Genomic DNA, 24,724 nt, shown 5'->3' with positions numbered 1-24,724 from the left:
GAGCGCTGGAGCACTGAGACATACTAATTTGAGGGGTGAACATGAAAAACTTGAATGATAATGTGGCAGAGGGATTGAGTAGACCTTGAGTGACCGTATCATAGAGTTCATCAGTACAAGACAGTGTGTTCGGGGTATATTTGGGAATGGGGAGCAGAGCTATCCTTCTATTCCCAGGTCGAACTGCGGTAATAGGTACCTTTGTTCATCGATTCAAAATGCATTGTTTTCTGCCACTCGCTCTCATGTATTTGAAGGATAGTCAGATATCTTCTGCTATTGCACCCGTCCCCATTCTCCCAACCACAACCTCACTACACATAAATGTAGGAATGTTACTCAGCTCATGCCCATTTTTGACCAGCTCATTGGAGAATGGTGATCGTATCAACGAATTTGCATACAGACCAGAGGGAGTCTGACGAAAGACTCCTCGCACGGGCGGGAGAAAGGAGTGGCACTTTTTTACACGAATACATATCAGCATACCGGACGTAGAGTACTAAGAATGACATTGACCTGGCTGAAGGATCTCACTTGGATTACTGAACATTGGGAACAGTATCATAGCTTGTCCAAATCCTTTCCATTTACTGATTGGGAGGGCTTCCATACATCCTTCGTGGCTTGCATTAGTTCATATAACTGGCCCAGTTGTTCCGAAGACATCTGGATAGGAAGAGGTCACTACAGATGAGACGGGGGAGGTGCTGCGCTTCGACGGACCTTCTCCAGTAAAAATGGATCCAACTTCTCTCCTACGAACATCTCTCCTTCCTTTGAAGCGGGTAGTGCCTCCAAATAAAGTTTCCATTGTGAAAGGAAACCGATTATATGAACTGGATTTGTGACTGCTCGATGGCGACGGAATTCTGGCCCGCATTGTGAATGGAAGTAAAGAGGAATGAGAACGAGAGCCCGATTACCTGCTTTCACATAATCATCTCCCAGAGAACGCATTTCCGATGGTAGATTCCGGTGAGACCGTAGAATTTGGCGGAAAAGCCTGTGAAGTGTTCGCGCTGCGACCTTGCACCTCAAGACGACAAAGCTCACGGTTTTGGAGGTAGTAATGCAGCATTAGCCTCTTGCAGAGCCAATGGTTTGGTTGTTACAGATGATGCCAGCCGGATACACGTGCGTTGCATGTTGACCGTCAATGGTAAGAGTAGGAATGAATTCGTTGAATTCGCGTGTCAAAATCAGCGACCGTCACAATTTCAGACCTCCGATTGGAAAGTCAAATAGGTATACAAAGCAAGTATCACTAGAGCATACATACATGTTGGTTGATAATGCTACAAAGGAATGTGGTTGGGTTGGAGAAAAGGACTTGAAGGGTACAAATACAATGCAATGCACAAAGAGAACAAGGAACGACGACAACACTGATAATGCAATGAGGATACAAAGGGAAAAGCAATCACAAAAAAAGATGAAGACAAATTGACCAGCAAATTTCATATAAAGGCCTCCAGAGAATCAAGGCAAACAAGACACTTCCTTTCCAGACTTCGGTGCACCTGGGGTCTGCTTACTTGTTGGGGCAGCCCTTCAGGTGGCGCCTCAACGCATCCACCCGAGAGAATGTCTTGCCACTGCATCTATTCGGGCACAGTAGCGAATCCCCCCCGAGATGCTGAACCGACTTGATGTGCCGTTTCATTTCCCCCTGCTTCATCGTCCTGTGCAAACATGAATCTCTGAAAGGACAGACAAATGCAGTTTGCCCTTGATGACACATATTGTGGTGGGCCTCAAGATTGCCTAGCTTCATGAAGGACCTTGGACAGTTGTCAATCCAGCACTTGAGATTCAGGACGATGTTGGAGGGAGAGGGAGAAGAGGAAGAGGAGACCGCCGAGCTGTCGTATGTCGTGAAGTCCAGATCGAAGGATGTCAACAACATCGGTGCACGCTCGCTCTGCGGATTTCCTCTTGTGGTTGGTCCTATGAGACGAGTGTGCGAATGCGCAACAGCGACATGCTTCCTCGCTGTACACAGTTTCTTGGCTGTGTTCCTCGCCCGGGATTGCCCACGCTTCTTCGCAGACGACAATTTGAAGGATGACGGGCTTGAATCGACCTCCATACCAACTCCTTCGGGAAGCCGCAGACCTAAGTCTAATGGCGGGGACACATCGCACAGGCTTACGAAGCAGGGTCGGCTGTCAGGCTGAGCAGGAGAATCCCAGAGAGGCCGATCTGCGATTGTGTCGGAGGGTAAAGGAACGAGCATGTACTCATCTGACAGTACGATATTCGTGTAATGCCTTCCCCCCCTCGAATCAATGAAGCAGAATCGGGAGTTCTCCGATCCCTGTACAACGCCTGGGAGGTTATCGGGAAACATAGCTGAAGGGAGGTCGGAGTAATTCTTGAGGACTTCCTGCCATCGTATCTCGCCAGGGAAAGTTGCGCGTCGTTTCGGTGTCTGCAAACACGCGAGAAAAACTTTGGTCAGTAAACTTCCAAAAATTTGAATGACTTCAGACAACTTACATCGAATTGTAGCACCTCACCACTCTTGACAAGTTGATTCGTGATCCTCGAAAACGCGAGTTGCTCCGTCATATCAGTCTAGGAACAGGAACAGGTTCATGTCAATTGGAGGTCAATACGATAACGAACACGAAAGACATACAGGTTGTTCGGAGAAGTTTTGTCGTTGTGCCTGCACAAATGCCTGTGTGTCGAAATACTTGTCCAAATCCTGGAACCATGTCAGGATCAGAAGAAAAGCATGAACATATTAGACGCACTTTGACCTCCTCTTGTGTCATCCGAGGTTCAGAACTGGCTTCAAAAGACATTTCTACGTCGTAGGACTTGCTCCACAGAATTTCAGAAAACTAGCATAATGACATCAAATCAAATTCCACATATGCTCCCAATAGTTGACGTACCACATCACACACGGGCCTCTGCTGCTGAGCTCTCTCGAAGGTCTCCATGTCGAAATAGTCACATTTCCGGATGGGGACCATTGGTTGAAGCACCTCTTGTCCGTGTGCTGCGTAGACCATGAAGATTACCTTCGGGTAATCCATCTGTTGACCAAATGACCAGGGATGGGCCTCCTGAAGAGAAGACTGGAACGTGCAGTCCCCCGGTACTGCCTCCAATCGGGAAGCTTGGCTTTCAGGCCCATACGCTACAGCATATACCTCCTCCATGATCTGCTCAATACTTTGCGAGTCGAGCGTCGAGCCCGGGGTCCGCCCAGCGAACAGTCCAGAGAGGGAGGAGGAGGAGGAGGAGGAAGGATAAGTTGATGCGATAACGGACATAATGATTATGAAAATCTTGATGATGATGAAGCTGGATATACGCAACCTGGCGAGTAGGATTCTATTGATAGAGATTGATTCAAATTATAGATCACAAAGATCTCAACTCTTTGGATTTATACTTTCCTCGTCTGCTTGGACATACCATTAGGGTTTCCGCTTTCCACAGTAATGACATTACGAATTAGGAAACTTTCCTCACTTCCCCATTGTTTGATCAGGTTTGACCATCCCAAAATTGTCGCTTATAGGGAACAATGAGTCACTCCTTTGTAACAAATTGGCCGGAAATGATTCGAACAACTTTGACCATCGGTCGCTGGATGAACACAAGTGAACACAGTGCGGCGAGTAATCAATGGAAGATATACTGGAAGCTCACTTCGAGGAATTCATTTTGTCTCATTTCCTTCCGTTCACAATGATAATAATAATGAACACGATTCCGCCAGACGGCTAAACCACGAATCCTCATATAAGCCTACAAGCCGGCCAAAGCAATATAACCCGTCTTGGGCCCGATTGGACTTTTTTCCAATAGAAACTGGACGATTCGACTATCTACTACGCAAAAAACATCTGTTAAGTCATTTGCGCCCTATGCATCCGACGTAGTCTTCGAAGACTTGATGAAATTCACCACAACGTCCTTGAACTCGTTCGGTCTATTTGAAATAACTGTCACTTCGTCGAATAAAAATCTAAGGGAATGACTTACCGTTCGGCATGTACTAAGTAAAAGGAGATTTTATCTGCATCAGAATACGAACGAGCAAGGAATTTCACGCCCTACTTACCCCAATGACCCGTATCTAGAATTTCGAGCCTTGAGTTGGGGAAAAAGCGGCGGAAGATTGAAATATTATCGTCGTTCACGAATCTAAAGAAACAGGTCGAAGTCAAATTTTTCGGTAAGGATATTGGCACTTCAAACGTTATACTTGCCTGCCCTTCCCACCTTTTAATAAAAGTGTTCTTCCTGTATATGTCGCTTCGCCTGGATCGTACGGAAACGAGCCAATATCCGGAATCGAATTGCTTAGGATATCTAATGGTACGCGAAAGCGTGCTGACTCCGAGTCGGATGAAGGAGAGTTTAAAGTTGAAAGCAGAAAGGCTCGAGTCGACGGATCCTAACAATTTTGAGTTGACCAGAAACTTCTGGGTTGTGGGCTAAAAACCACCTTTTCAACATCGACCAACAGTTTATCGGCTTCCTTCCTGGCGTTCGGCCCGGTCAAGTTCAAAGCTTCGATACGTCTCATAGCTTCAATGTACGAGATGGTAGTTCTAGAGACTTTTCCTTTGATAGGCGAGATGTCTACGACTATCAGATTTTCGAGTAGTCCAGAGGGCAGATTCTTATCCAGAGCAAGAGTCATAGCAGCTTTTCCACCCCTACGCCACGATGAGACGCAATTTTCAGTACTGATAGGTGCCAAGGGAGCTGTATACACGTACATCGAATGACCCAACAATGAAATCTTCGACAACCCAAGTTTCTCGATGAATTGAAGAATATCTGCAGCCATATGAAGGTAGTCCATGGGTTCTGCATGCGGTGACGTTCCATGATTACGCATATCCTGTATATAACAAGGTGAGGATCCACCCCGTTTGGATTGTCAATGTGTCGAGGAAACTTGCCAGAGCATAAACCGGGCGTTTCAAGTCGCGTGAAAAGGCCTTCGATAAGGTGCTCCAATTTCTCTTGAACCCACTATGTAAATACGTTAATTGACACGAAGTTTGACAAACATTCTCGATTAGACTCACAGTAGTCCATGCACCAGAACGAGCGCACCTTCGGTTCTATTACAGTCAGATGGTATGGATTCGGTGTAATCCAATTCAACGGGTTTCAATGATTTAAACGAATAGTTCCTTCTATATGGCAAAGATATCAGAGACGCTCCTGGTTGAAAATATTGAGTCGAGCTCAAAAAAATGAGATCCAACTCACGCTCCCTTGCAAGACGCGTTATCCGAATAGCGGAAGTATTCTGCAGCATTTTCTGGTTACGTAGCATGATTGCTCTACGTTAGCAATGGAGTTTGAGGCCGGGAAGCCCTCGTAGAATCTGAGTAACTCTGGCAGTGAGTATGCGGATTTCTCAACAGGCTTTTGTTGGGCTCACAAATAAACACAAATAGGTGGCGACTTGGATATTCGAACATGCTGTACGGCATTGTACTCCTAGTCTCTTTACATAAACTCATCAAGGCGTATTCGGATTGCTAATTTGCTATGGTGATTCCATCATGCTCTACTTGTATGCAAACGATTTTAAAGAGGACGATTGACCACTACAATTACGACACGGTGATGGTAGATGTACCAGTGGAAGAGTATGCCTCTGTGGCAAGTATCATATAGTTGAAAGCGCCGAGCTCCAATCCGACTGCTTCCCAGCACGCATAATGGTTTCCTGTTGTTACGGTTCCCCCAACCCGATTCGTAGTGCGAATACTCCAGTACTGTTGAAACGTCGCCGTGCCTTGAATTGAAGGGGCGTCGGTGCGTGTCTGGGTATAAATATCATACACTCCCCCATCACTAGAACAGGTACCCTTGTAAGTCCCACCCGTGCTTGGATTGTAATCCCCGTAGGACTCTGTAATGTAATATTCGATGAGGGGATCGGTAGTCCAGCCTTACAGAGCAAATATGCGATGGAGTCAGTATTCTATTCATCACTGTTGACGAGAAGCTCATCTTACCATAGACAGAGAGATAACTATTTCCATCGGGCTCATAGGTGCCACTATAAACGACAGACCTAACAAGAAAAAACAACAGGTCAATTTACTCAACAAGGTCACATAGGATCGTCGCTTTTACATTGGTCCGCCAGTTGCCCATCCTTTGCCTACAACAACATCGCCGGTGCCTCCCCAAGTTAGACTATATTCACCAGCAGCTCCGTTTGTATATGTGCCAGTCACTGTACTGTCCGAGTAAACGGAATAAAAGTAGCCATTGCTGGTTCCTTCACCATCTGTAATTGTGCGCTTGCCGAAGACAACGGTCGAATTGTCAAAGCGCTCGACGGGATTGGCAAGTACACTGGCGGCGGCGGTAAACGCAACAACGAGCGAGGAAAGGAAAACCATTTCAGTTGTTGAATGCTTAGTTCAAGCTTTGAGTGAGCTGGTCAGCAATTTTTATACTTTCCCCGTTGCAATGACAACCTTCGCTGGAGAAAATTAGGATTAATTTCGCGTTTTTACCCTTGCAGTGATGCGTTGAACGGACTGAACGGCTACAGACCATCGACTCTTCTGCTATTATTTTTGGCACATGTGGAAGTCTAATCGCTTTTGGAATTTTTGAATCTTTGATCAGTGATTCAGAAGAACCCATGATGACATGCTACAAACATTGAGGCAGCGTGCTGCTGTGTGGGTTGCGATAAGTGTAGATGCTGGATTAATTATGGAGTAATCTCTGTTCAGGATCATTGCGAAAAATGACGACTCTAAATACCATGTTCTGGCGTGAGTTTGCTTGCTACAGCTGTTCCCCGCCTTTTAGAACAATAGCTAATTGAATGAAATGTACAACATTCAATAAGAGACGTGGTGGAACTCTGGATCCGGAATTCTAGGATACTTTTTTGGCCTTAGTATTAATGTTAACGTTGCATTCAATCATGTTATGTGGGGTAGACGTATTCAAATGAGTTCGGTTCACCCCCGTTATATTTCAGCGCAGAAGAAAAACAAGTATGATGGGCGAGAATGACGCTGGGCCCGGCTTAAGGGCACAAGAAAGAGATATACGCATTGCTCTTATCAAGACATCGTCCAAAGGCGACTAACTCAACGGACCTTGTTTGAGTGAATATCCTGGCTAATTACGCTCTTTTTTCAATCCTTGCAGTGTACAACAGAGACGGTCTATCGAAATAATGATCACAAAATGCACATATCAACACAGACAGGAAACAGAAAAGCAATTTCATCTACAGTCGATCGAGTGAGAACACAACCACGACTTGAACGTATTAAAAACAAGGCAAGCAATCAGGTGATTTCAATGAACCATCATCCCTGAAGACACAGTCTGTTGTCCGTTGCGCACAGTCAAAATGGACAACAACAGAGACCCTCCGACAAGTCCACACGATGTAAACAATGCGGCCTGACGAGAGAATTTGTCAGCGTAATTTGGATTATTAGACTACAGTTTCTCCTACCTGATATCCTTTCATAAGAGATGAAGGATCAGTTGGATTTGGTTGTTTTTGTAATACATTTTCATATACGAGACTCGTGATAGCGAGCCCGAAACCTGAACCTATTTGGAAGGCCGTGTTGATCTATGTAAAAAAGAACCTGTCAATACTTGAGACAACTGTTCGCTTTTTTACAGCGTACCAAACCACCTGCGAGGGACTTGGCAACCGGTGGCACGGCAGAAACCAGTGCTATCGAGGCAACGTTATAAGCGATAGAGATTCCGGTAACGCAAATTATCGCTGTAGGGAACACAAGCCTAAAGTTCAAAAACAAAGTTCAGTGGACCCGATACAGCAAGATCATGCGTGATTAGACGTACGGCCAAAAGAGATCTCCAGTCTTTACAAATGCCGCAGGCAACGTTCCAACAGCGGAAATGAAAAAGCCTCCGACGAGCAATGGCTTTAACTCGAATCGCTCAACGGCCCTACCAGTTGCAATGCTGACAACAAAGCCCCAAGCACCCATTGGCTTTTTGAGGACATAGGTCAGGATTCAGTGGCGAGAGTTAGATGAGTCAATGGCATACAATCAGATATAATCCAGTATTGAGGGGAGTCAAAAACAGGACTTCTTGGGCGATGAGTGAAAGGTAGTACACCACGGAGGCCCACCTTGGTTGTAGCGGTGAGCTTGAGAGGCAGTTGAGATGATTCAAACTCACCAGCAATACAGGAGAAATCCAGCGCACCAAATGCCTGCAAAGGAAGGGAGCTAGAAGAAAATTTCATGAATACAGTGCAACTACAGTCTGTTGATGAATTTACCTTCCATAGATATGTAGGCTAACATTCTGTCAGAATCGCGCATTGCATTTTGCCAAAGCAACTTACGTACCATAATGGGATTCTGGACCTGGCAACTGATCAGTCGAGAATGGAGGAATAGTATGGTGTATTAACATACTTTTCGTTCCGCCCATGTGAAGCCCAATAGAACTACAATTCTGAAGATCGGACCCAACCGGGTGGTTTGAATTTGGGGCTGGGGCGCACAAAAAAAAGGACGAGACACACGAGACAATGAGAGTGACAACAACGATAGGTTTATTCCATCCGGACACTTCCGACTGCGACAACGCGAAGGTCATCAAAACGATTCCACTGTGATGCAAAGATCTGAGCTTAGGGCAAAGGATTTCGTGTACTGGACTTACCTTGTTCCAAGGCCAGCACCCAGCAAGTCCAGCGTAGGCTTCCTACCCCCAGTGTTTGGCTTTTCTTTCGGAAACGAGAACCATCCTAACACAGCAAGGATACCGATTATAGGCGCGTCAATGTAAAAGATATATCGCCATCCAAGAGTTCCACTGAGTATGCCTACTCGTCGCTGGTAAGGTATCCATTTTGGTGCAAGGAGCGAAGTACCCACCGCCTAAGATCAATCCGACGACAAATCCTAAATAAATGAAGCATCAGATGGGAATGGATGTAAACTGCGTGTTCATGCTCACCTACAGCTCCGGCAGCCCCAAACATACTCAAGGCTCTATGCTTCTCATTCCCCACAAAGAAATTAGATAAGACGCCAATTGCACTCGGAACAGATGCGGCCGCTCCAAGACCTTGCAAAGCGCGGAAAACGATACATTGAACTCCTGTTCGAGCTACTCCACAAGCAATTGAAGCGGCCATCATCCAAAGCATCCCTGCGGTGAACATAGCACGGCGTCCCAGGCGGTCGGATAGAACTCCAGCAAGGAGGAGGAAACCACCAAAAGTAAGAGTGTAGGCAGAAACAAGCCACGATTGGGATCCTACAAATATGGACTGTGATGAGTGTCAAGGCTAAGAATATGAGGATCTAATGGCACACACCGTCCTCAAGATTGAACTCCTCTGCAATGTGAGGAACTGCAATGTTGATCGAAGTCTGCAAGGAATTAGTTACACTTTGGATGCCGAATGTTGAGATAACTATGTACCATCCAGATGTTGTCTATTAATTGAGCAAAGCACGCCGTTCCCTGTGACTGCGTGTTAAAATTGCAATACATTGCAACAATTAGTATGAGAAGCACCAAAATTATTCCTCCCCTCCAACTCGCTATTTTTCCTGTGGCACGATGGTCCGGAATTTCCTCGATTTCGAATGCCACGATTTCGGTCGCCGGTGTAGGAGGTACAGTGTCCAGAGCCACTGTCAGCCCATCCCTCTTGTAGTTGTAGCTTGGCTCCGGAATGGCAATATCGCGCCCAAGAGAGTTCATCTCTTCGTTCATGATTTGCGTTGTCCTTGACATTCTTCGCGTCGCTAAGGAATGGTCGCTTTTCAACAATGAAGGAATAAGATAGCCTGGAGGAAGGTCGGAGTCGTTGGTGACAGCTCCATGATAGGAAGAGGATACGGCTGGGAGACCAGTATTGGAGGTCATAGATCCTTGGCCTGGTTTTTGGCGTTCGGAAGCAACAACGCTTGATCCACGCCTGCCACGGATAAAGCCACTTATGTTGGAGGTCATAGACCCTTGACGAGGCTTTCGGTTTTCGGATGCAGCAATGCTCGATCCACGTCTGCCACGGAGGAAGCTACCCAAGCGCTCACGACTGGGCCCGCTATTAGAAGAATCTGGGAAAGCTGCAGGTTCTGATGATTCATCCTCAGATTCGTCGTCCAAAGCGAACTCGTTATCAAGCTTGTAATCTTCCTTGTTGTCTGTTACTATATCATCAAATGGGGACCTGTGACTTCTCGTGAGTTAATTGTTCACGAAACAAGAGGACTGCTCACATCTTGCAGACGAGATGGGAGCAAAAGCAAAGCAGAGGGGAAGGCAGGGTTCGTCCGTTTTAAATGATAGGCACACAACACGAGGATCTATTTTACGTTCGGAATAAACTTTGTCCATAAAGGCGATCGCGGTCCGTGAAGAAGGGGTATAAAATTTGAAGACGGCAAAGAATTGACTTCGGGCTGGGAAGAATTACATAGGGGAAATATACCTGAAATAATACTTCATCGTGACTGTGGATAACGCGTCAGCTGCCATCGACATCCCTAAGTACGACAACAACTGTAACAGCTTGAACAGCACTTCGGGTACCGGTCCGACTCAGCAGTGCCTCGATAAGGAAGTATTTTCGTTGCTTTGACCTGCAAACTTCAACAGTGAACACAGACGAAAAGTTACAGAAAATCACACAGTATTAATGGGGACTTACATATAGCAGACATTCAGGACCGTCACATCCTTATTATACCCTCCTTCCCCCGATGTTCTCTCGCCATATCAAGGTTTATTTCCTTTAGGACGCAATGATTCGGAACATATCCACGAGCCGGAACCATGACCCCAAGACCCATCCAAACTTCATTGGATAGTAATAACGTACGGGGATCTGGCCGATAGAACGTTGAACTCCGTATCGTGTGTGTAGGAGCTTTGCTGCACTGTTGTATGAATCTAATGCTATCCTGTCATTGGCACTTGAAGCTTGAGCTTGAACGTTCATGAACTGTTACTGAGATTGAGAGCTTGCCAGATAGCCAGATATCCGGGTTGGTGATGTCGATGATCTATCTCTGGGACCATTTGCAACAACTAGAGTTTCAATCTTCCTGCCGAGTTAATTTTGCTCAACTTGACTGGAAGAGGCGGTACTGAGTCGGGCACCGGATCGCTAATCAGTTCACACGATGTTATCTTATCTGCTGCTTGCGCTCATATCTCTTGTCTCGTCTCTCTTGTCTTGTTTCTATCTTATTTCTTTGTCTTTCTTTCTGTATATACATACACGAGGAATACCACGTATGTTTACAACATGTCAGACTGTGATTCTTCCTCAAAGATCTGTATCTAGCTTTTCAAGCCATTATGGAAGACGTCAGTCTGGGTATCGAGGATCTGCCCTACGATCTTGCTGGTGAAATTTTCCGCCATCTTCCATCTTCAGCCGACCTTCTCCACATTGCTCAAGCATCCAAGTCGCTTTACTATGTGGCAATCAGGATACTATACAGAGATATTCACTACGAGACCCTTTCAGACTTCTATCATAATCTGCCATTCTGGACACACAATGTGCCCCAAAACATAGCTCAAGTCCCCCGGTCAGTTCTTATCGGACGAGAATTGGGTCAATCTTTTTGTCAGAACCCGCATGGCCTTGCTTTGCCTAGGTCACCGCGAGCGATACTTGCACTATCTGGAGTCGATGGATCGAAATCCGAAGAGAGTTTCCCTCCAGCATTCTTGCCATTACGAGAACTTTTGCTGTCCTTCCCCAAGCTACAGAGGCTCACATTCCGGCAAGCTCGACTCACACATGAAATACACAGTTTCCTTGGCGAACTACCCGCAACTATCCGCTCACTTGCTTTCGAGCAATGTTCATTCATCTCCAAACCGATATTGTCATCTAGGAGCGCCCCTACCACTTTCACCCAGCTCCCAGTCAAAGAACTTTGTATTACAGGTACCCACACAGGCCGGTACCAACCACTTGGCAATGTCCTGCATAACTTACCAGTCAATCTGCTAATACCGCCGGTCGCCGGCTCGACTAATGCGCTCAACGAAAGGCTAGTTCAGCTCGACATGTACCATATTCTTACTCGTTCACCCAAAATTCAAGCTTTGTGCTTGGACTGGAATATTACGTGCGCTGGGCGGTTTTCCAGGCACCCCGGTCTTCCTCCTCCCGCATTCTCCTGCCTGGACCATCTTGAGGTCAGACATGGGATGCGAAGTCACGCAGTTTGGAACGGAGAGGCAAACTCTACAGAAAACAAATTATTACTGATGTCGGCTTTTGCCAAACTACTCGCTCCATGCAACAGTTTGACAGAGTTGGTCCTTTTTGGTTACATCCCCGGTCTTGGTGATAATGGGACCGCAAAACCAATACTCCCTGCTCTAATGAGCTATACCGGCCCCACCGACTTCCTAAAATCTTCTTTGCGCCATTGTGAAATGCTTCAAAAGCTCATTTTCCCCGACGCAATCAAGGACATCGACACTGTTATGTTGGAGGCACTGCCGTATAACGCTAGAGAATCTGTACGGTTTCTGGACATCACGGTTGGCCATTGGGATATCGAGGTGTTGTACGCCATTAGCATGGAACTACCCAGATTGGAAGTGTTAAAAATAAAGTACGAGGTTGGGTACCCTGACCAGGTCCGTTTACCCATTTCATTTTCTGTTGTTCCGTGGCTTACTTTTGTTTTTTTTTCAGGACATGCTTATCAGTTTTGGTCCAGAATTCTTTTCACGGATCCCCCATCTCACCATCTTTCACTTGTATCGCCCTGAGATAGAATACGATGAACTTCGATGCCTCGGAGTTCACTCTCATTTGTCAAAGTTCGTTGTCCCCTCTTCTCAGGCGCGCAAAAGCGTGAAGCCGAAGCTGAAGCTTCCCTCAAAGTCTCGTGCGCCTAGTCCTCGTGGGTCGGGTCCCGCAGTGGCAGATCATCCCAATACGGACACTGATTCAGACTCGGATTTCACTGTCGGATCTACAACTAGTGCTAGCAATAGCATGGTCAGTAGTACAGCCAGTATCAGCACAAGCGCTAGTTCAATCAACTCGAACCAGAGTATAACTACTGGCTCAGCTAGCGCAGGTCAGAGTTCAAGCACTGGTACAGTTGGCAGTGTGCCCGACATCAGCCAGGGCCCAAGCATCGTTACAGCTAATAGTGTGGCTGGTACAAGTCAGAGCTCAGGCATCGGTACAGTCACCGGTACAGCTTACACAAGCCAAGGCCCTGTTTCCACTACAGCTAACAGTGCCGCCGGACTCCACGCCACTGTATATCATACCGTACATCCAATCCACCATCCTCATCATATTGGGCCTCAGTATACTACAGGACACCGTTGGAGGTGCATATGCCAAAACCGTCCATTACCGAAAATACCTGTACCTGACCTCGGACCTTGTGGTCAACCTGATGCTCATGAGTACATGGCAAGTTGGGAAAAGTATGCGCCTGGGCTACGAGAGGTCCGTTTGGTGGATGCATTTGTGTGGCGGAGGGCTGGTGTAGGCGATGAGTGGTGTAGGAGGGATTTGAAAGACCCAATCGATGAGGAAGAGCAAGAGTTGGGTAATGATGGTTACTGTCGATGCAATCCTGATGTTGACGATGAATCGTTCGTTTGAAAACCTCCGGCAGTCAATGATATAATCATAGTCGGACACTTCAGGTATCAAATTCCGGTGTACTTCAGCTTTCTCAGTGAATTGTGTGGTTATTATATTGTTCACTTGCAAATAATACGACTGATCAAACAATGATTTTTTCCCAACTTGAGTTTGAAATATAGAGTATCCAGCGGTTTCATGCCTTTATTGAATCTGCGATTGGGGTGTGGGGATGTTTTGGAGTTGTCCAGTGACAAGAGAGTGTGTGTTAATATAACCGCCGCAGGCCTCCATTTCGGAGCCAAGAGTGGGGAAAACTATGTACCAAGTACAAGGAATATCAAGTATCATATAGTAGTTGAGTACGTGAACTGCATTCGTTGATAGTTGTTGCATTGTACCAATTGTAGCCAAGTTGTGTGTGAATGCGATGTCTCCAGTGACAGTAGCATGTATTATTATCACAGGAATGTCCTAAGCCCAAGAGTACTTATAAGAGCATGATCAGTGAGATATAAGGGTACTGGTGGGTAAAGTCGCTTCGTCGAAAAGCTTTGTATCTTAGAAGGTGATTTCAGTTTTATACGCTTCCGGCTCATTCGAGCTCCATACGTTTTTGAAGGCTACGCGAATCCAATTTGTCATGTTGGTTGGCATGAATCTTGAATATTGAGGCCTTGAGGGATGATCGATGATCAATCTCAAGAGTCGAGGAGAGGCCGGCGCTAGAGTTTCTGCGCTAGAGATGAGGAAACCAGCGCCAAATTTTCGTTATTACCTATTCTCAACCAACTCTTTACGATGAATGTCGATGTGACGCGTTATTCATACTTATTGTCGAACTGCTCAACGGTTCAGACTGTCATGTCGGACTTGGTGACTACTGGTGACTGTCAGCGCGCATTCTTGAAACTCGGAACCGTCGCCTACGAGACGTGACTCTGCTTTGGCAAACACACAACACTGCAACGAACGGTTCCGTCCAACTCCAAGGAATACTTAATCCGGTAGGTATCGGTTTATGTCCATCATCTTCTCTCAGTATCTTTCCTGTAGTCTTTTGCTTATGGATCATCCTAATATAACTTACGCTAACTTGACTGCGAACGGGACTGCATTAGTCCTTATTCCACCTCCAGAACTCGCTCAAAGATTGAACCAGTTTCGTCTTGTTCATGACAAAGTGTGCTCTTTTCTGTATTCTCTCTGATCATGCTAATGCCTGTACAGTCGGCACCGCGTTGGACAGCGCACATCACTCTACACTTTTCTTTTGTCGAAGTGCCTCATTTTACAGAAGTAGTCGATGCCATTGAAAAAGAAATCTCACAACTTGAACCATTTTCCCTCAAGTTTGACGGTGTCGGGCATTTTGCCCTTCAAGGATACGAGACCGTGCATCTCAGCGTCTCTGACGACGCGAACATCCGACAACTATGGGCTGTCGTTGCGAAGGCCTTGAACTACACAGGCCGACCTTTGACACCCCATTTGACTATTGGCCAGGCGCCGCATAATGATCCAGCAGCTTTATCTTTTCTTCACCGCAAAGCTCAAAAGATCTTGGAATCCGTCAGCTCGTTTGAATGGCCCGTCCGAAGCGTCTTATTCTTGAAGAAGGATGAGAATGACGGAGGCACTATGAAACGCTGCCATGAGCTCTATATTGCTAGAGAATCGCGATCTAGCTATGTGCTCCCGCCGTGGTTTCCGACCGTTCACCATGACAATACCTCTTGGAAATTCTGTGATCAGTCGATGGATAAGGGAGTGCTGCCTTCCACGCTCTCAATCGCCACTTACAACATCCTCCATGACGATCGCTTCCCTATTCCAAATCGCTTGCCCTATATCATACAAGCGATTCTTTCTTCCAATGCAGATATCATATGCCTCCAGGAAGTCACAGATGAATCTCTTCCCGTCATCCTTTCCTCGACATCCATTCATTCTCGCTTCAAATATTCCAGCCGTCATCCCGACGTTATCCTGGAAAATGAACGAAATATCCTCATACTTTCCCGATATCCCTTTTCTTGGTATAAACTCGACATCGGCGGCAAACACAAGCCCGCGTTCATTGCGACTTTCATCAACCCTTTTGGGTGGAAGAATTCAAAGTTTGTACTGGCCGCCACGCATTTAAGTCGAGCTAGTCCTTACATGGAGCAGAAAACTGCGGAGATGGAGGCTTTGATAAAACATCTACATGGCACTCATCTTGATGCAGACTGGGTCATCGCCGGTGATATAAACTGGCCTGAAAATTTTGGTGCTACCCCTGCTGAGGAATTGTTTGAAGATTGTGGTCTCGTCATCCCTAATGGACCCTCCTTTGATCCTTCGACTAATCCACTAGCAGCTGCGACTATGCAGACGAGCCCCCATTCACAGCGGTACGATAGGGTTTACGTTAAGAGAATCGGGGGATGGGCCCTCCAGAACACACAATTATTCGGGAATGGGGACAGTCCGCCCAGCGATCATTATGGTTTGTCAGTGGGTTTTCAGTGTCGCGTCGTTCCCACAAAGATCGCTGTAGAATCCGATGTGGGGCTGGGAGCTGAGTCACATCCCATAACACTTCTGTCTCCTACTGGCAAGTTGACTACAACAGAGCTGGTCGAACTTACCCGAGCACAGTCCTGGCTACCTTCCGCCGAACAGGAACGAAAAATGTCTATTGTGATTGAGACGCTACGTTCCTTTATCTGTCCCTCATCTGAGTTTCCTACAACCAGCACTGGTCATGTCCAGATTCGGATTGAATGTGTTGGAAGCTATGCTTTGGGCGTCCATACATCTGCTTCCGATGTTGACTGTTTGGCCGTTGGTAATGTCTCCTCGTCGACTTTTTGGGCCCTGATGAAGCATAAATTACGACGGAATGCCAAAGCGTTGGAGAATGGGTATGGTTTGGACGTCAGGCTAAGGAGATTTGTGAAGGATGCTGTTGTGCAGATGATGAATCTTGAGGTTGAAGGGACAAAGGTTGACTTGCAATATTGCCCTGCGAGGGGCTTAGTGGGAGAAGAGTAGGCGCAGTTCTTTGAATTCGCGTTCAAGAAATATGGCTGACGCAACGATCCAATACAGGTGGGGAAACATCCAGTCTCTTCCTTCAGACTCCCCATTATTTCTCCTCCCCCATTCAAGTCTGGTCACACTCAATGCTTACAGAGACGTTCTCACCATACTCAAATTCCTTCAACCCCCCCTCTCTCCTCTCCGCATTCCGTACCGCCCACCGCGCCATTAAATTGTATCTTGTCGCTCAGGGTCTTTTCGGTTCGCGCTTTGGTTTCCTGGGAGGCTTTCATCTCACAATCTTACTGAGTCGTGTTACACTAACCCTGGTTTCCTCCGGTGGTTCAGAGGAGCTGGAGTCGCATCATCTCGTGCGTCAATTTTTTCTCACATATCGCCATTGGAATTGGGAGCGGGACGCAGTGTCCGCTATACCTTACCGGGAATTGGGTCCCGCCACTGGGGTAAGCCGCCGTTCATCGACGAAGGCCGCTATGGTCGTCCTTTCTATTGAGCGTCCGACATCTAATTTAACGTCCAATGCAAGTCGAAATTCAGTGGATGTCATGCGGAGGGCGTTTGAGAAGGCGGATAAGATGTTGGAAGAATGTCGAAATTGGGTGGAAGTGTGTGGGTTAGAACCAGAAGGGGAAGCACCGTATCAAGTTTTCCTCAAGCAGCATAAGGTGTTCATTAAACTGGACATACATTTCTGGGGAGGAAGTAATCTGAAAGGGAGAGCAATCATTGGATGGCTGGAGAGTCGGATCGTCAGTGTGCGTACTTCTATCGGGCTTTTACTTGACCTGTCTTTGATGACATCCTCTGGTATATGTAGCTTCTGGTGCACCTATACACAGCGGTCCCAAGTATCAGTGTTCGCTTTTGGCCGGTGCGCTTTGCGGACACTGAAACAATCGATTCAACGGACGATGCGCGCAATCTCCATGGGTTTTATCTATTCGGTCTTTCTCCCTTTTCTTCCGCGTCACCCTCAAAGTTGCAGGAAATAGAGCTCGCAGCTCTCACTCAGTGTATCCGTTCTTTCGAGGCTGATTTGCAAAGCAACGTCAAATACTACGATTCTCAAACAACGTTCATTTCATTGGGGATCATGACGCAGAAATCGTTGAAAAAGGAAACCGGTTTGACGAATATCATCCCGGATTCGTTTACTTGGTCGGACAACGGCTTCGATCCTGTGGACGACGATGAAGAGAATATTGAAGAAAAGGATGACGAATTTGACATTCCTGGTCCTGAACAATCAATGATATCTGCCTCGCAGCGCAAGAAAGCCTTAGCAGCCTCCACAAGAAACAAGGCTACGTTGTATACCCCAACTCCAGGCAAACTACGAACGAGTGCAGACGTGATGAATAGGCTATTGTGGGACCCCGTTTTGGGGAAGAAAGAATATATTGTTGGGTATGAAGATCGGTTTTTGGGTATTCAGGAGCTAAAGTTGAGAGACTGGGTGATGAAGGAGGTCGAACATGAATCATTTGTGCGCATTTATCTATTTGTTCCTGAACATTTGTTTTCAAATTGTACCATTAGATCCCTCAGCATCGAATCGTGTATTTCAAGCACCTCACAAACGGAGAAATAGTTTGGGATAAGAGGAAAAAGATTGATATGGTGTTTGGAAGCGGGTTGGGTTCAGGATGAATCAGTCCGATGTTGTTTTTAGAAGCGCTTGGTTATATGAAGCAACTGAAGGAAAAGACAAGGCGATCTGAAGAACCTGAATACGACATCACGTAATCTATTTTTTTGAAGACATGAATATTGTACAATCATACACTTTTTTCTCGATGTTGATATGAATAGCCACTGGCTTTATGATGATGCTCTGAGCAAAATCAGAGGACTTTGAACACATTGCAGTCTAAGTAATTTAATGGGAGACAGCAGCAGCCTGAGCTAAAGCCTTGATCTTGACAATGATAGCTTGGGGGTCAAGGTTCTGGTGAGGAATCTGTTCCCAGAGGCCGCCGGACCCTGTAAAGAATGAACTGAGGAAGGCACCCTAGAGACAACAGCTTCTAGGACAACATACCTTCTTTAGTAGTTCCCATGTATCCAAATTTGGGCGTGAGTTGACGCTCAAGCAGCCACGTGCCGTATCTTGAGCCAAGCTACAAATTACAAGATACATTGAGCAAAGACGGATGCATGAAAAAAAGATCACTCACTCCAGTCTTCTGATTAAAGGACTCAACAACAAGGACGAACGGGCTTTGACCGATTTTCATTATCATCTGGGCAGATCGTGGTGAGCCTGCAAGTATGTTCTCGAAAGGACAAAAAGGATGTACCTGCTCATCGACGATATTCAACGTTGGTTTGTTAATCAACCCAACATCCAAGCCTGTCTGTCGGCAGCGGAGAACAGCGTCGTATGACCTGTGAAGCATGTCTCCGAACGAGACAACATATCCCGCTTTCCCATCAACTATGATTTCGTCTTTGCCAGGAACAAACTTGTAGTCGTCGCCGAAGAATTTGGTCTCACTGTCAGGTTTGAGGATGTATGGAACCTTAGATCGAGTGGAAAACACGAAGCGGAGACCGCGTTCAAAGAACACACATTCGATCACGGCCGTCATCTGGAGAGCGTCCGCAGGGAAATAAAGGAAGGACTCGACGTCGGAAAGACCATTGTCTGCGAACATGTTGTTGATACCGAAATGACAGGTGTTGTCAGCCATCTCGTCGACTGTGAAATTCAAACTGGTAAAAAGATACGATCTCAGCAACGGCGAATCGGAAACATACCACCAGCATGCGAGAAGTGGCTTAAAACGTTACAGTTGTTCAAACGCGCCATGGTGATTTCAGAAACTAACATTTCAAGAAATGCAGAAAAGGTCGAGAATACACCGAACTTGTCAGCGTCAAATCCGAAGCCAGCGGCGGCGGAGAAGTTTCCACGTTCCATGATACCGGATGGTACAAAAACTTCGGGATGTTTCTGGTGGATAACCTTGAGGCCAGTTGAACCCTCCAAATCACCTGTACAAATACCATGAATATTCGTTTGTAAGAATTGGGCTAAACGTACTGTCAATAACCATGACCTTCTTAGCAGCCTCCTCTTTTCCAAGTCTGTCCAGAACACCATTGACAGCTTCACCAAACACGACACGGTTCGCGCCAACCTCTTTGGTGCAGCCGATATAAAGGTAAGGCTGAGGAACCGGCTTGATGTTGAGCAGGATCTCTCCAAAGTTAGGATATCCTCGGCCTTCAAGATATTTGATAGCCGCCTTCACGGGTATGACATCATGACCATGGGGACTGCCTTCAATCTCTGCTATTCCGGGAGCCATCTTTCGCTTGGATATCACAGCGGCAGGGCCAGAATAGCTTACGATTGAAGCAATACCACCCCAGAGAGCATCAATGTCTTCGCCATCGACGGTAACAACTTTGAGACCGTGTCCCTCAAGAGTTTTGCCTACCTCGAAGCCCTTAAGATATTCCGATGGATGTCCGGCAATTGTAACGTCATTATCATCGATGAAGAGTTTGATGTTGAGGTTTTGAGCGACAGCAAGACGCGCGGCCTCAGCGTCGTTACCTTCCTGTTGCGAACCATCAGATCCAAGACAGAAGACGGTTTTTTCACGGTTAGCCATCGCGATACCGTTGACAAGGGGCCTTTAAGAGCATTAAAATTAAACGTCGGAAAGCTTCAAAAATAAAAACGTACCAAATATGACCGAGACGTCCGGAAGAAAACTTTACACCCGGTGTGAGGCCCAATTCTGGGTGTCCAGGAAGCTTAGAGTTGGCTTCACGATAATGAAGCAGATGCTCTGCAGGAAGAGATCCTTCAAGAGCGGCAAGGAGGTATTGTGTTGCCACACGGTGACCTAGCGAGAACCTTATATTAGATACGTTATATGGGACATCGAGAAATTTGGACTCGCCAGCCTCGTCAAATAGGATGTCCTTGTATTTCTCGGGGGAGCCCTCAATCAAGGAGAGAAGGATGCATACTTCTGGTACTGTGTCATAAGCACCGCCTAGTAGGAGATGTTATGACGATGAGAATTTAAGTTGCATTCTGAACATCACTCTTCAACGTACCAGTATGCCCACTGACCCCTCGTGCAGCACCAGTCGCGGTGAAGAGAACAATAACGTCTCTCAAAAGTTGAATGTTGGCTTTCAACGTTGCCCTCTGGTCATCAGTCAGCTGAGGTTTACTCGGGTCGAGTGAAATTCTGGAAGCAGAAGCGTTGTGTGAGTTACTATGCGCAAACATGCATGGAACCACGAACAAACTGACTTTTTGTACTGCTTGAGGTCAATAGGGAACTCAGATTGTGTACCAGGCATGATTATGGTAACCGAAGATGGTGGTCAAAGTAGAACTGAACTGCAGGTACCTTCTTAAGAGGGTATCCGGTAAATTCCGGACCGTTATCTTGATTACGCGTCAACTCTCCCTCATGCGTCAATTAATCTCCTTGTCTCTTCCAATAAGATTGCCTTGCCTTTCGTTGATGAAAGACACATTCACGGGACGCAACTCTGTGCTCTCATAAATTACCGGTCTTTCGAGACACGTTGGATACACGGTGTCTTCTACCCACGGCCGCGGGTTCAAACGAATATTATGAACTAGCAGCAGTGACAAGAGTTCAGGCCTAAGGGCATATCACTCTGACCAAATTTGTGCCAATTATCCTAGCATGCCACAAATACTTGTTTCTTAGATTTGTGCATTGCCACACATGTTCCATGATCATTGACAACCTTGTATTCTTCTAGTGATACCAATGGTACCTGTCACTGTGTCCCGACTTACACGCCGGGTCAAGTGAGTGAAAGTTTAAACAGCCTCACTTTATTTTTTGACCGGTCATTCTAGTTTCTGGTAATCAATAGACAGCATCCCGAAGTCCGAATTCGTCAAAGCATCCAAACAGAGCTTGGTCCTTCAAAGAGGAACATGAATTCAAGATCGACGCTTTTGTACAATTACTTGTGGTCAAGGCGACACCCCTTTTGTGATCTGAGTGGGTCCATCACTGCGTGTATGACTTTATAGGTAGCTTCGTAGTTGTCCTGAGTCTACGGTCTCATCTCTCACGGCAATAAATCTCACTACATTCACCAAGACGAAATTTCACCCCATTAACAATGTCATTTTCGGATAACAAGAGCAACATGTGCGTTTCTCTCCTTCTATCTCCGTGCCATTTCTGAACCAAAATGTTGGTCTGTTAGTTCCTCTACGCTCATGAAGTCGAACAAAGGGGACGATTTCAGAGCTTATGCGTCTAACTCACTCTTCGTTGCGGCACAACTCCAATCTCGACCTCTGAAACAATATGGCTTCAAATCCGTTCCCGATGAAGTGCATCGCGAGATTTCTTTACTACCTTCAGATCTCCCCACTAGGCCTAATACTCCCTCGGGGGATGATCAACCGCGACCACAAGCTTTTGGATTTGGGAATTCTGGTCACAATCCTTTCAATATGACGCTATCATCCCAATCTCAACACGCTCAGAAATACTACTCCCCCGGCAATTCTAGTTGGTCTATGCTTGACCTTTCCGACGAAAGTCGGACATCACAACAGAAACAAAAACTGGAAGAACAAGGACAGCCGATGAGTTGTGATTCGTCTTTCGTTCTGCCGACATACAATAGAGAGGAGAACAGCTTCATGGATGTGGATGTCTTACCGGGGCAACAGCAGAACCAATCGCAATTCCAGTCAATGTATACGCCAAGCCAGGACTTCACCCATTCGACATTTTCGCAGCCACATGAAGCGTCGGTAGAACCTGTTATCATGATGTTGAACTCGCTAGAGCCGCAACCCTCCTTCTGGAAAGCTATCGAGATGGACGTGAGAGCCTTTCCTCGTCCTAACCTTCGAGCTGGTCTCGTTTTCCCAACGAAACGTGATGCATCTGCTAATACCCCTCTGGGTGGTAGTGGTAATGTCTATACATCGCAAGGCACCAGATTAAACAAGCCTGATATTACGAAGGCCTCGGCGAGCAAAAATGAACGATGGCGCCGACTTTTTCAATGGTAAGTTGTGAATCCCAAGTTCTAGAAAGGTAAATATCTCAATCTTCCATTTATAGCACATCGAAATGTCGTATCAACGTCTTTACCTAACATGACACGAGAAATTCTCAGCAAGAGTCATCATAACAATGCCTTCCTACTATGTTAGTAATTTAATGCAGGTACACTGATTCGCAGCTGCGAACCCGCACATCCGACGTCGTCTCATTCAAAGTGTACTTCAAGGAGGCCATTTCGCCAGCACACGGCTCGATCTTGTTACCTTAACTCGAAGGGGCCGATTAGTTCAGTATAATTTGTCTCTTATACGTAGGCCCCGGCACCTTTCATGTGCTCGGTATACTTGATTGTTTGTACAAGAATACCATTTTCTACACTGCTGACGGGAGGTCTGTTGGTTTACATAGAGTCAGCACTGACCCATAAATCCTTCACTGCGCCCCAGTATCGTTCGGGGTAACTTCTGGCATGCGCCACATGGGGAGTATCTTCATACATCTCGATCTTCGCATTTAGCCCTCTCCGTCTCGCCTCCTTGACATGTTCTTCGATTTGATCTATAGGAATCAGATCATCCTTCTTTGAGCACACGTACATCCTTGGTGTTTGTTCATTCATCCAAGGAAGTATTCCACCTTGAGGGCCTTTGCGCAAGAGCCCTTCTTTCAACCGCTCAGATATAGGCTGGACTCCGAATACCCATTGTTTGACGAGGGTAATGATGCCATAAATGAATGTGACGAGGATAACCGATGGAATACGCAGTAGAGCGGGGAGGAATACGCAGAAAGCCTGTACAGTGCGCCAAAGAGATGGAGTCCCAGGACAAGAGTCAATGACCAGGGCAGATACGTGACCTCCATGCAGATCCAAAGACCATTTGGAGCGAAGGAGATTGCCCAATGTCAATAATTGTACCCCCCCTCCTGCGGTGGAAGGTTTAAGTGAAGTTACTCTTGCATGGGAGGAAATGACCACTTGCCATTTGAAAAACAGTGTGCGAGGATGCGTGGAGCATCGCTTTCTTGACCTGCTGGGAGTGCTCCGCTGCATCCATGAGCTTCCAGAATTTCCATAACAGGAAGAAGGTTCTTCATCTGTTCAATGAAGATATAGCAGTTCATTGAATATATAAGGGCGCCTGTGCAAAATATAACTTTGAAACTCACCCGAGTTCGGTTAGACGACCAAAATAATTGGGGATTGCTTGTGATAATAACTTGAGTAGCATTGGGAAACACGTCCTCGTATACCTTGGTGTACTTGAAGATATGAGGTAGCTTGGCACCCACTACGTCCATCAAAAGAATATACTTTCAGTTCACAAACTTAACCGTCTTCGAAAGGACTTACTCCATCCAAAAATGAGAATGATGCTAAAAGAGATTAGGGATGTTTATGTGAGATCGAGTTGGAAAATGAGCTCTCACTTTGGAGGGCTGGGTTCAAGTACATTGTAGGTACCCGTAAAAGGGGGTGCACGACGTAGGTAAATACCCTTGCCTACGGGTACGAGGTCCGAGTCTTTGATGCTAAAAGATAGGCTCATCGTAGAAACTGGAAGAATGTAGAGCCTGTGAGATGACTGGGGTAGATCAGTCTTGGACCAGTCTAAGAGGAAGAGATACTCAGATAGGAGGCCGACCATCGCTAGGGCGTCGGTAAATCGGAAAGGAGGAACCGCTGGGTCTGTGCGCACTTTCCTTTTCGAAGCTTCCGCGGCCCGCAACCAGCCGCACCTGGTTCTCCTTGTACCTCGATAGTCTTGACAAAATGGCATATTTTCAGACCGGCTAAAAAGCTAAATGAACTATTAATTTTGAGCTTACCCACGAATCTTACCTCTCCGTACCATATATACCACTTTCTTCGTTGCCTTATACGATATTTTCCCCGACTTGGGTTGGTGGGAATCATTCGTCCCTCCGCATACAACCGTGGGCTGTTTTTTTGATTCAATATTTAGAACTTCAAGAATCCTGATCTTCCATTTCCACGGCTTCGTCTGGG

At 46.4% G+C, this 24,724-nt stretch overlaps 10 protein-coding genes across 10 annotated transcripts; 3 read left to right on the top strand and 7 right to left on the bottom strand.

The window, feature by feature from the left end:
* Positions 1 to 311: 311 nt before the first annotated feature.
* On the bottom strand, positions 312 to 1,577 carry C8R40DRAFT_184830 (ACN9-domain-containing protein). Its single transcript, XM_046234287.1, has 5 exons — positions 1,283 to 1,577; positions 1,057 to 1,226; positions 927 to 1,006; positions 727 to 872; positions 312 to 669 (listed from the first exon to the last, which is right to left on the bottom strand). The coding sequence occupies exons 2-5, from the start codon at positions 1,146 to 1,148 to the stop codon at positions 565 to 567; spliced, it is 423 nt and encodes a 140-aa protein (XP_046086784.1). The 5' UTR covers positions 1,149 to 1,226; positions 1,283 to 1,577; the 3' UTR covers positions 312 to 564.
* On the bottom strand, positions 1,493 to 2,480 carry C8R40DRAFT_184769 (uncharacterized protein). Its single transcript, XM_046234286.1, has one exon. The coding sequence runs from the start codon at positions 2,351 to 2,353 to the stop codon at positions 1,535 to 1,537; it is 819 nt and encodes a 272-aa protein (XP_046086783.1). The 5' UTR covers positions 2,354 to 2,480; the 3' UTR covers positions 1,493 to 1,534.
* A 1,599-nt stretch (positions 2,481 to 4,079) lies between these two features.
* Positions 4,080 to 5,320, bottom strand: C8R40DRAFT_1160580 (Alpha/Beta hydrolase protein; the record flags this gene model as incomplete). Its single annotated transcript, XM_046230030.1, has 7 exons — positions 4,080 to 4,170; positions 4,236 to 4,423; positions 4,475 to 4,688; positions 4,752 to 4,876; positions 4,938 to 5,010; positions 5,067 to 5,205; positions 5,254 to 5,320. 7 exons carry the CDS (start codon positions 5,318 to 5,320, stop codon positions 4,080 to 4,082), a joined length of 897 nt encoding a protein of 298 aa, XP_046086782.1.
* A 131-nt stretch (positions 5,321 to 5,451) lies between these two features.
* C8R40DRAFT_1102926 (concanavalin A-like lectin/glucanase domain-containing protein) lies at positions 5,452 to 6,436 on the bottom strand. The gene is made up of 3 exons (XM_046228011.1): positions 6,133 to 6,436; positions 6,012 to 6,070; positions 5,452 to 5,944 (listed from the first exon to the last, which is right to left on the bottom strand). The coding sequence occupies exons 1-3, from the start codon at positions 6,402 to 6,404 to the stop codon at positions 5,604 to 5,606; spliced, it is 672 nt and encodes a 223-aa protein (XP_046086781.1). The 5' UTR covers positions 6,405 to 6,436; the 3' UTR covers positions 5,452 to 5,603.
* Positions 6,437 to 6,909: 473 nt separating this feature from the next.
* Positions 6,910 to 10,690, bottom strand: C8R40DRAFT_1102922 (major facilitator superfamily domain-containing protein). The gene is made up of 17 exons (XM_046228010.1): positions 10,263 to 10,690; positions 9,553 to 10,213; positions 9,457 to 9,498; positions 9,350 to 9,404; positions 8,986 to 9,288; positions 8,904 to 8,930; positions 8,689 to 8,851; positions 8,549 to 8,635; positions 8,439 to 8,478; positions 8,370 to 8,387; positions 8,300 to 8,317; positions 8,197 to 8,246; positions 8,062 to 8,146; positions 7,852 to 8,003; positions 7,671 to 7,788; positions 7,490 to 7,612; positions 6,910 to 7,434 (listed from the first exon to the last, which is right to left on the bottom strand). Coding segments are annotated over exons 1-17 (2,052 nt in total). The 5' UTR covers positions 10,265 to 10,690; the 3' UTR covers positions 6,910 to 7,326.
* A 656-nt stretch (positions 10,691 to 11,346) lies between these two features.
* On the top strand, positions 11,347 to 13,642 carry C8R40DRAFT_1170297 (uncharacterized protein; the record flags this gene model as incomplete). The annotated part of the gene is made up of 2 exons (XM_046231513.1): positions 11,347 to 12,651; positions 12,710 to 13,642. The coding sequence occupies 2 exons, from the start codon at positions 11,347 to 11,349 to the stop codon at positions 13,640 to 13,642; spliced, it is 2,238 nt and encodes a 745-aa protein (XP_046086779.1).
* Positions 13,643 to 14,690: 1,048 nt separating this feature from the next.
* On the top strand, positions 14,691 to 18,393 carry C8R40DRAFT_1188131 (2'-5' RNA ligase superfamily-domain-containing protein; the record flags this gene model as incomplete). The annotated part of the gene is made up of 6 exons (XM_046233025.1): positions 14,691 to 14,807; positions 14,855 to 16,659; positions 16,721 to 16,779; positions 16,805 to 17,427; positions 17,490 to 18,158; positions 18,212 to 18,393. 6 exons carry the CDS (start codon positions 14,691 to 14,693, stop codon positions 18,320 to 18,322), a joined length of 3,384 nt encoding a protein of 1,127 aa, XP_046086778.1. The 3' UTR covers positions 18,323 to 18,393.
* Positions 18,394 to 18,551: 158 nt separating this feature from the next.
* On the bottom strand, positions 18,552 to 21,001 carry C8R40DRAFT_1044421 (thiamine diphosphate-binding protein; the record flags this gene model as incomplete). The annotated part of the gene is made up of 10 exons (XM_046224224.1): positions 18,552 to 18,655; positions 18,714 to 18,792; positions 18,850 to 18,915; positions 18,973 to 19,373; positions 19,433 to 19,669; positions 19,719 to 20,317; positions 20,370 to 20,543; positions 20,586 to 20,685; positions 20,750 to 20,886; positions 20,952 to 21,001. The coding sequence occupies 10 exons, from the start codon at positions 20,999 to 21,001 to the stop codon at positions 18,552 to 18,554; spliced, it is 1,947 nt and encodes a 648-aa protein (XP_046086777.1).
* A 574-nt stretch (positions 21,002 to 21,575) lies between these two features.
* C8R40DRAFT_184366 (uncharacterized protein) lies at positions 21,576 to 22,981 on the top strand. Its single transcript, XM_046234285.1, has 3 exons — positions 21,576 to 21,837; positions 21,896 to 22,714; positions 22,771 to 22,981. Exons 1-3 carry the CDS (start codon positions 21,809 to 21,811, stop codon positions 22,802 to 22,804), a joined length of 882 nt encoding a protein of 293 aa, XP_046086776.1. The 5' UTR covers positions 21,576 to 21,808; the 3' UTR covers positions 22,805 to 22,981.
* A 132-nt stretch (positions 22,982 to 23,113) lies between these two features.
* C8R40DRAFT_1170292 (uncharacterized protein) lies at positions 23,114 to 24,362 on the bottom strand (the record flags this gene model as incomplete). Its single annotated transcript, XM_046231512.1, has 5 exons — positions 23,114 to 23,691; positions 23,745 to 23,811; positions 23,884 to 24,005; positions 24,068 to 24,090; positions 24,145 to 24,362. 5 exons carry the CDS (start codon positions 24,360 to 24,362, stop codon positions 23,114 to 23,116), a joined length of 1,008 nt encoding a protein of 335 aa, XP_046086775.1.
* Positions 24,363 to 24,724: the final 362 nt, after the last annotated feature.

Source organism: Lentinula edodes (assembly GCF_021015755.1).
Source record: "Lentinula edodes strain Le(Bin) 0899 ss11 chromosome Unknown C8R40scaffold_16, whole genome shotgun sequence".
NCBI classification, from domain to species: Eukaryota; Fungi; Basidiomycota; class Agaricomycetes; order Agaricales; family Omphalotaceae; genus Lentinula; species Lentinula edodes.
Note: the sequence above shows the minus strand (reverse complement) of the source record. Positions and strands in the feature narration are given on the sequence as shown.